Genomic DNA, 9,655 nt, shown 5'->3' with positions numbered 1-9,655 from the left:
GTGTGTGTGTGTGTGTGTGTGTGTGTGGGGGGGGGGGGGGGGGGGGGCAATGGCCCCCTGGCCCCCATTCCAGTGGTCTGAGGGAGGGGTCTGTGGCAACGCAGCAGTCAGTGGCGGCTGCTCGTCTTTCAGACAGGGGAAGCTCATTGTCGGCTTACATCCAAAAAAATTGTCAAGTTATTTAAACGTAAATTCGGCCCTCCGTTTCTTTTTAAGAAAATGGTTAGTGACCTTATCGTACCAAGTAGGCGTCTTTTCCAGGGACTTGACCAGTGTCCTCTAAATGGCCAGCAGAGCTAGGCTGCTTAGACGGCCTTGGCCCATTGTGTTGCGAGTGTAAGACTTCAGCTTTTTTAAACAAGAGAAGCTCCTTTCCCTCCAACCTAGCCGACAGTTTGATTGATTTAACTATCTATAAAACGATATAGAGGGAATGCACATACGTCACGTCCCCCCTGTGCCATGCCCCTCTAAGTCAGACCGAGTGGCAAAAACAAACCAGCTCAGCATGGCGGAGCATAGCAGTAACTACATCGACACCGGGAAAAATGTGGAATATAACATGAAATTAAAGACAACTGGACTCAACATGGATCCATACAACTACCAAACAACAAGTGGTCTATGAACATTAATATGTGGCCGGAAATCATGTATCCTGAAATTTATATGAACCTGATTTCAATGCCAGGAAAATACCCAATGCAAAGCCTGAAAGCATACAAAAGCCAAAGAGTTGTTGACATCCTGGTCTTCGTTACTTAGAGGATTACAGCTGGTGGGTGCTTTCAATTCAACATACTATTGTTTTGAGGTTTTATGTCAGTGCAGATGTATTTTCTTGGTGGTGATTGCCAAGGTAAAGGCCCAGCAGTAGTGCTCACAGTTCACTACTGATTTACTGGAGTTGAACCCTTAGTACTGACCCAAGTGAGTGGATGATCTACTGGTACTTTGGATATTTAAGTAGAGTTAACATCAAATACTTGATACAACACAGCTACAACAGCTTTGTGTTAGAGTACCCCCTTATTTGGAAAACTAGGTTAGCCTCAGTTTATGTTAGTTTACAAATCATGTAGAGCACAAGGTTCATAATCACACAATTGAAGACAAAAACATTTCAGTTATGAAACGTAGAACTAAATGACAGATGCTAACATTACGAGCTTTACTAAGAAGGAACGTTAGCCTAAACCATATGTAATTTAAGGTATGATTTTAGGCAAGAATACAGCATAAATTATTGTTAGCTAACATGAAATGGCAACCACAAATCCAGGTTTCGTTGCCTGGATTCCAGTTATTTCTATGAATTGCAGCGATCCATCTGCTTCCTCTGTCTTTGGCTTTAGGTAGCTGGTAAAACGATAGCTCCGAGTGCTTTTTAAATCTATTTGTGCAATCAATGGCACAACAGCTCTTCCCCATTTTTTAGATTGTTATAAAGTTTTTGTAGTATTCAAGCCAAAGCCGCTACTTGTCTCCCTCTTTCTGCCACTCTGTGGGCATAACCGTGGTGACTTCCGCTAGCGGTGACGTCATGTGCATACCTTCTATTAAACTCGAACAAGAAATGATTAAATTATGTAACTGAAACAAGAAAACGCTGAAATTATGTTAAATTGAAACAAGGAAGTACAATGAGTGTGTTTTATTTACAGTACAAGAAATTAATGAGTAATTTCGTAGTGGTTTCTCTCTTGATTTCACAGCAGAATGCACGACGGTATTAAACTGAACTGTGTCAGTGAAGGAGTAGATCTCAAAATAGCTGTCAATCAAACGGGATTCAGCCTTTTGACTGATCCTCCAATCAGCACGTGGGATTCTGGTGCCCAGCCCTGCAGAGCTCCGCCCACAGCTCCATTCACCCCCAGAGACGCTGGGCGTCCGGGGGCGGGACAACATCGTGGCATTTATCTAATTATCGTCCAGTTTTGAGGCAATGAAAAAAACTGTTCCACTCAGTCCCATAAAAGCCCATAGACGCCCGGCGTCTACGGGCAAATGCACTGAGCAGAGATCATATAAGAAAACAGCGCAACGGGAATGTATGAGAAGTGAACAACATCGCGTCCATTGATTTGTGATAAAGCTGATTCTGAACAAACTCGTCTGTGAAATGAACGTGTTCTAACACATATGTAGTCAATGAAATGTCAACACAACCATATATATTTAACGATTTAATTTTCGTAATTTTAGGGGAAGCCCGGCTTCCCTTGCAGTCTATGAGAAATTGCCACTGGCAGGAGTGCACCATGACAGTTACTGTTTGTTCAATAGCTTTGCTGTCAACTCTTGTATGAATGACCCTGGACTAAAATGCAGGAAGCTGTCAAACTAAAATGAGCATGTTCGATGTTTTAAGTTTGCAGCAAGAGCTAACTTTAGCAGCTGGTTAGCAACTTGGTCTGAGCAGAAACATACACAAGTAATATGATACTGATAGAGCTGACAGAAAAGTCATTTACAGTCTAATAAATAGACTTGTTTGAGAAGTAAAATACTACTTTTACCTGCCTCACATGACGTCCATGTGCACTCTGGTCTTCTGTGTTGCTGCTCCCAGCAGTCAACACCCATTATGGCTCCGCAACACCCGAGGAAAATATACCCCCAAAAATGACAGTTAAGAAGTATCCCTGAACACAAGATGGACTTCAACTTACAGAACAAACTCCAGAAATTTAACCCTTCACCTTTTTTTTTTTTTTTTGCCTAATTCCAGATTCTTTGACTCCACAGATGTGCTGTGTATATGATCAGTGTACCTGTTTTGAAGCTTTAGGAGTTATTTAATACTGATACAGACCATAGTTTGTCCCCACTAGTGTTGAGAACAAACCTGTGCCCTTGGTTCAACTGTTAAAGTTTAACTAAGAATTAGTTTGGCAGTCATCAAGAAGGTACAGCTGTATTTATTTATTGCTGGTTAATATTTAAGTATTGAATATTTGGTCGCTCTGTTTAATGACAAAAACTAAAGCCTAATAAGGAACGGCATCATTTTCAAATGTATGACTGATGGATTTCACTCAGAAGCACCGCCTCTAGATTGTTGTTTTCCCTCGTGCGCGGTCAGGCTGTAGTTAGAACCCTCGTGAACGTCCTCACTGGAGGGTGTTGTTTGTTTGGTTAGTTCCGCGTGCTCGTGCCTGGTCGTCATTAAGCACATCTGTGTGCGTGCGCATGATGGGTCTGAACGTCCCGGGTCTGGTGGTGATGGTCCTCTTCTACCTGCTGGTGTTGGGGACCGGGATCTGGGCCTCGATGAAGTCCAGGCGAGTACTGAAGAGCGGTGAGGCAGACCGGACCGAGATCACTCTGCTGGGGAACAGAGGGATCAGTCTGGCCGTGGGGGTTTTCACCATGACAGGTGAGCGCGTGGAGCTGTGGCTGTGGGGACAGCTGTGTTTTATGCGCGTGGAAGATGAGGATTCAGGTGACATGACTGTCATTTTTCATGCTCGGTGAGATATAAAATGTGATGTGTCAAAAGGTTAAAAAACAGTCAGATGATGGACTACAGAAACTCTCTTAAACTTAACGGTTTACAGTGTCGATAATGCTGAAATTGACCAAACTAAACGTTGTTTCAACTTTTACGCAGCTTTTATTCATGTCGTTAAACTTTAACATCCTGGTGCAACAAGACAAAAGTATCAGTAACATGTGGCTGTCATTCTTGCTTTTTCTCCGTCTTCCTTTTGACCAGCGTAGCCTACATGAAAACAGATCAAATAATGTAAAACCAGAAGCACTCGGAAAGCGCAGACCTCCGCCAAGGCTGATCAGTGCCCCCCCCGTGGCCCCCCCACCCCCGATCACCACCAAAATTTAATTATTTCTTCCTTATCCCATTTCCAACAAACCCTGAAAATTTCATCAAAATCTGTCCATAACTTTTTGAGTTATGTTGCACACTAACGGACAGACAAACAGACAGACAGACCCTGGCAAAAACATAACCTCCTTGGCGGAGGTAATAAACTCAACCGTGTGAGAAAAACCGGCAGTTATTTATGATAACCTCATGTTGCCTTGAGTGCGGAGCCAGAGGCAGGTGCTGCTCAGACTGATAGTGAATTATTTGGGCAAATAGCCATATTCTTCAATAAGATAGAAAAGCTATTCCTTGGCAACAATGTGTCCTGCTAAACTGGAAATTCAACAACATGCCAGTGGACCATGCTTTTGTATTTCAAAAGCTTTAAACCTGTTAAAAAAAAAAAAAAAAAGAAGAAGAAAAGAAAAAAAGAAAATTGCATTGTAATGCATTATTCTTGCAGCATCTATCACTAAAGCAGAACATTGAATTAAAGCACTAACCAAAACATGCCTATCATAATATAAACTAGAAGCACTCGGAGAGCGCAGACCTCCGCCAAGGCTGATCAGTGCTCCCCCCCCCCCCCTCCGTGGCCCCCACCCCACCCCCGATCACCACCAAAATTGAATTATTTCTTCCTTATCCCATTTCCAACAAACCCTGAAAATTTCATCAAAATCTGTCCATAACTTTTTGAGTTATGTTGCACACTAACGGACAGACAGACAGACAAACAAACCCTGGCAAAAACATAACCTCCTTGGCGGAGGTAACTAAAACATGTCCATTAAAGAACAATCCAACATAATTCTTAATGAGTCAAATTCTACAAACAACTGATTTTCAGGTTTAGTTTAGCTGCTGTAGTGTACCCCTAATATAAGCTCACAACGACCCGGTGGTTCAGTGGATAGCACTCATACTTTACAGCCAGTAGGTTCTGGATTCGATTCCAACTTCAGTCGACGGGGGTCTGCCTTTCTCTACGGGTACTCTGGTTTCCTCCAACTATTTAAAAAATCATGCACCTGATGGGTTCATCTAAATTGCGTGTGAAAGTGATTGCTTGTCTCTATATGATGATAAACTGGTGACTGAGATAAGATCCAGTGACCCTAAAAACATATATATATATATATATATATATATATATATATATATATATATATATATATGTGTGTGTGTATATATGTGTATATATATGTATATATATGTATATATATATATATATATATATATATATATATATATATATATATATATATATATATATATATTTATGACAACTATCAAAGTGCTGTTTTCAAGTACTCATCAAATAATGCAATGAAAACAAGTTCAGACCATACTAATGTACCGACTGTCTTCCTCCTTGCTGTTGAACACTTATTTGTTTCCATAACATGAGACAAACTCATGTTCCTCATCCCATTCCAGTTTTTCTGGTCTGGAATTTAAAGTGGTCCCATAATTTTTCTCAAACCTCGATAAGCTTTGAAACATCCTCACAAATGCAGTTGATGTTTATGCCCACTGTGTACTGTATGTCTATTGTATTATAGCGACGTTTGTCGGAGGAGGTTACATTGTTGGTCTAACAGAGGCTGTGTACACCCCGACCATGGGACTAACCTGGGCTGTCATGCCAGTAACTGCAGCCCTGTCTTTTATTATTGGTAAGACAGTTTTTGACTTAACTTGCCATTAAAGACATAACTAACCCCTTGATTTTGGGTCAAGTTATCAAAAATTAATTGCACATTGACTTGCAACTATAATGCGTGGTAGATTTTAAGAGGGTTTAGCACTGAACAAAAATAATTACATGTCATTGCTAGTGCACCAACCTGTTTTTGTATCATACACTTTATCAAGGTGGAGTTTTTTTCGCCAAGACAATGAGAGACAGAAAATATTTGACGATGATGGACCCATTTCAGATCAAGTATGGAAATGTAATCAGTGGATTTCTGTCGATGGCATTGCTGATGTCTGATATAATCTGGGTTACTGGAACTCTTATCGGCTTAGGTAAGTAATGTTCATTCCAGTTTTGGTTTGGTTTTGTTTTTTTGTTAATGGAAGTCACAACTGCTGTATCACACTTCAGTTAAATTTACATACAGTATGTGTTGAGACTATTTCATGCGTAACTAAGAGAAGTAGCTATATATATGGGTGAAAGATTTTGTGCATATAGAGTCTCTAAATTTTCATGTATATGACTGTTTCCTCTGTGCTGTAGGTGCAACAATGAGTGTGATCCTGGATTTGTCTTATACACTTTGCATTTGGATCTCTGCTGCAGTCGCCATCATCTACACACTCCTCGGAGGCCTCTACTCTGTGGCCTACACAGATGTTATACAGTTAATTCTTATATTCTTCAGTTTGGTAAGTTCAGTGAAACATTTTGATACTGTTCTGGAACTGAATTCAAGATAAAACAGAGGAGAATGCTTTATAATTATATATAACATTAAATAAAATGTTTACTCTGTCCTGCAGTGGCTGTGTGTCCCTTTCATCCTGATGAATCCACATTCAGTTGATATCACAAAGTCTGCCTTTAACTTTACCTACCAGGCCCCTTGGGTCGGTACAGTGGACAGCGACAGAGCAGGGACGTGGATTGATAATTTCTTAATACTGGTAAGGGTGACATCCTCATATGATAAAATTCCTATTATTATCCACAATGACAAAATAAGTATGTTCATACAAATATTTAATGCAATCATAGTCCTGGAAAGGTCACATTGAAGTTAAATATAAATAGATAAACATTTTATCCACTGCCGGAGGTCTTCTGAGTAGATTTTTTTTACTTTTATAATTATAATTGTCTACAATATTGTAACCCTACATGGTAGAAGTACTTGTTTACTACTTTAAAGACAAGGAAAATATGCTCAAAGAGGCCAACTCTTTGACAAACTCTTTGAGACAGCCTACTATATATAACAACATCAGGGTTATTATCAGCTGATCGAACGTATGTTGTAATCAAACCAGAAATACAGCATCGTGCACCGTTATGAGGTGAGACATGAAGACTGTTTTGCCTTCTATGGAACTTGAAAAAGAAACATGTTGAAACTAGAAAAGCACTCGGAGAGCGCAGACCTCCGCCAAGGCAGATCAGTGTGTTTTGTGAGAAGGTTAATATAGAGCTTTTGTGCTTCTTCAGTGCTCCTCTTCCTGTGCATTTATTTCCCTCTGATGTCCACCGTCCTTCGAAGAGGAAAAAGACCAAATTCACTATACGTCATTATAATATAGTGTTGTTTTGTTGTTGGTTTTTTTTCTTTCTTAGGCTCTCGGTAACCTGGGTTATCAGGACTTCCATCAGAGGACCCTCTCAGCCTCCTCATCATCCACAGCAAGGATCACCTGCTTCATTGCAGCTCCAACCATCTTCATAATGGGAATCCCTTCTGTGTTGATTGGAGCAGTTGCAGCATCAACAGGTACAGTATAAGGAAGCTGATAATAGTCAAACAATAATAGGCATCTACAACAAACAGTGCCATCACCAGAGCAAGTGGAATGTACTGGAGCATGTTCTTCAACTCACACTCCTATTAATTAATGTATAGTTATCACATTTTCTGTAAAAAATAAAATAAACGACTGTATGATATGAGGTTGTACACACATACTGTCTTGCTGTATCTACTTGTGCACATGCAAATGTTACTGCGGCCATAAAACCAGATTTTAACAACTGTAAGAAATACAGTAGGAAATGTGTTAGTTGATATGCATTTAAAACATTATAACAAAAACTTTTATATGTATTAAATAACAAACATCCTTTAACTCCACATCAACATCTGGTACTGACTTATAACCTTATGTGGAGCACACAACTGTAACAACAAAAATTAAAGTACAAACATTTTCTCTCTTAAATTGCAGTGTGCAAAGGAGAGATATTTTCCAGTCATGAATAGTGGATTTATCACGCTAGATCAGATGGCGTCAGTGACTGTGATGCAGAATGTCCTCAACACAATTTCTAAACATGCACAAGCTAAGTGTTGCAACTGTGCAACATGTGAAGGGTTAGAATGTTCTTTAGAAGACACAAACCTTGCACACAAACTTGAAACAATATTGTTTTGTGCTTCATTTTGCATAACCCTGTTAAGTCTTCAGTATCCAAATTGAATTAATATTTCTTAATGCTGTAAAATTACAGTCACGGAAAAGAATATTTGACCATCAAAAGTCATCAAAAACAATGGTTATGCAATCAAGTACTAACCCCTGTGTGTATCATGTGACTAAAACCGACAGAAAAGAAAACATGGAATGTCTAAAAGCACTGTTTTTGTCAGTACAATGCCATAGCTATTGATGTAAAACTTAAGTGATTTTGGTTATTATCAAGAAAACATGGAAAATGGCTAGATATCAGCTCTGAAATTAAACTCTTATGAGCTATTTTTGTTGTTATCATTATATTTGTCCAAACTAATGTACCTTTAGTTGTACCAGGCATTAAAATGAACAAGAAATTGAAGAAAACAAGGTTGGTCTAATAATTTTTTCCGTGATTATATTTCTTCTGTCATCAGCTGAAGGGCATGAGCCCCCATGCCCATCCATAATGCCATCACTCTATGCTATTACTAATTGTATTGGTTTCAGACTGGAACATGACCTCGTATGGCTCCCTGTCCCCTTATGACCGTGGAGAAGCAGGTCAGGTCCTGCCCATTGCTTTAGAGTACCTCACTCCAAAGTACATCTCTGTCATTGGTATTGGAGCCATAGCTGCTGCTGTGATGTCTTCAACGGACTCGGCTCTGTTATCAGCTGCCTCCATCTTCTCTACCAACATCTATAAGAACATCCTGAGGACTAAAGTAAGAGGAGCCCAGAAGGGACAGTAACTGTATTTATTTTTTGTGTTAGCTTCCATGCCTTTTTTTCTCTGACTTCCATCTCTCCAGGCTTCAGAGAGAGAGCTCCAGTGGGTGATCCGTATCACTGTGGTGTTAGTGGGCATGGCTGGCACATCGCTCACCTTTCTACACAACAGCATCATGGTTTTCTGGATCCTGGGCTCAGGCATAACCTATACCATCATGTTCCCACAACTGATCTGCGTCCTCTTCTTTAAAGTCTCCAATGGTTACGGTGCCATCATGGGTTTGTTGGTTGGGGGGTTGTTGAGAGTACTGAGTGGGGAGCCATCGCTTGGTTTGCCTGTTATCCTCCATTTCCCAGGGTGCACTAGTGTGGACGGCGTGTATGTCCAGCGTGCTCCCATTCAGACGATCTGCATGCTGTCCACCGTATTCACCACTTTGTTGATCTCATACTTGGCTTCACTGCTGTTTAACACAGGACTGATTCCTGAAAGGTGGGATGTTTTCAAAGTGAAAACCAACGAAGCGCCACAGAGACTGTTATTAAGAAGAAATGATGTTAATAAGAGAACAGAGGAGGAAGAAGAGAACCCTGAAGAGCACACAGAAACAATGTTGACAAATCAGCTGGACTGAAAGAGGAATCACTGATATATAAATATTTTGTATTGTAACTACATGATCATATGTCTAATTTTACTAAATCTTGGTCATAGGGTGGGGATGGGATGGGGCGTTAATTTGTCACTTGCAGCAGGTGCATATATATAAGGGAATAGCTGCTCATAATAATTGTTCTGTTTCAGGATAGCTGGGGTTTTTCCTGTTGTATAGTGACATTCTGTCCCCAGAGTTCACTGATTCACAGTTCCTAAATTTAAAACTTAAGCAGAGGTAATAGACATGAAAATACCATTAAAATGTATTTTGAGTTTTACAG

At 40.1% G+C, this 9,655-nt stretch overlaps 1 protein-coding gene across 3 annotated transcripts; it reads left to right on the top strand.

Moving 5' to 3' along the window:
* Positions 1-3,117: 3,117 nt before the first annotated feature.
* LOC115427737 (high-affinity choline transporter 1-like) lies at positions 3,118-9,444 on the top strand. 3 transcript variants are annotated; one of them, XM_030146446.1, is made up of 8 exons: positions 3,118-3,382; positions 5,398-5,511; positions 5,711-5,866; positions 6,081-6,229; positions 6,344-6,487; positions 7,152-7,305; positions 8,492-8,709; positions 8,797-9,444. In XM_030146446.1, the coding sequence occupies exons 1-8, from the start codon at positions 3,196-3,198 to the stop codon at positions 9,349-9,351; spliced, it is 1,677 nt and encodes a 558-aa protein (XP_030002306.1). In that variant the 5' UTR covers positions 3,118-3,195; the 3' UTR covers positions 9,352-9,444. The 3 variants fall into 3 exon arrangements, with proteins under 3 accessions (XP_030002306.1, XP_030002307.1, XP_030002308.1); XM_030146448.1 differs by having other exon boundaries at positions 3,264-3,476; XM_030146447.1 differs by lacking the exon at positions 5,398-5,511.
* The last annotated feature ends 211 nt before the right edge of the window (positions 9,445-9,655 follow it).

The sequence above is a fragment of the Sphaeramia orbicularis genome, chromosome 10 (genome assembly GCF_902148855.1).
Source record: "Sphaeramia orbicularis chromosome 10, fSphaOr1.1, whole genome shotgun sequence".
Lineage (NCBI taxonomy): Eukaryota > Metazoa > Chordata > Actinopteri > Kurtiformes > Apogonidae > Sphaeramia > Sphaeramia orbicularis.
The sequence above is the reverse complement of the archived record's forward strand: the minus strand, read 5'-3'. Positions and strand labels throughout refer to the sequence as shown.

Bases quoted from the DNA above. Each gene is read 5' to 3' on its own strand.
- LOC115427737 (XM_030146446.1), top strand. From the start codon at position 3,196: ATGATGGGTCTGAACGTCCCGGGTCTGGTGGTGATGGTCCTCTTCTAC. The intron at 6,230-6,343 runs GTAAGTTCAGTG...TCTGTCCTGCAG, and splicing joins TTCTTATATTCTTCAGTTTG to TGGCTGTGTGTCCCTTTCAT. The intron at 7,306-8,491 runs GTACAGTATAAG...TATTGGTTTCAG, and splicing joins AGCAGTTGCAGCATCAACAG to ACTGGAACATGACCTCGTAT.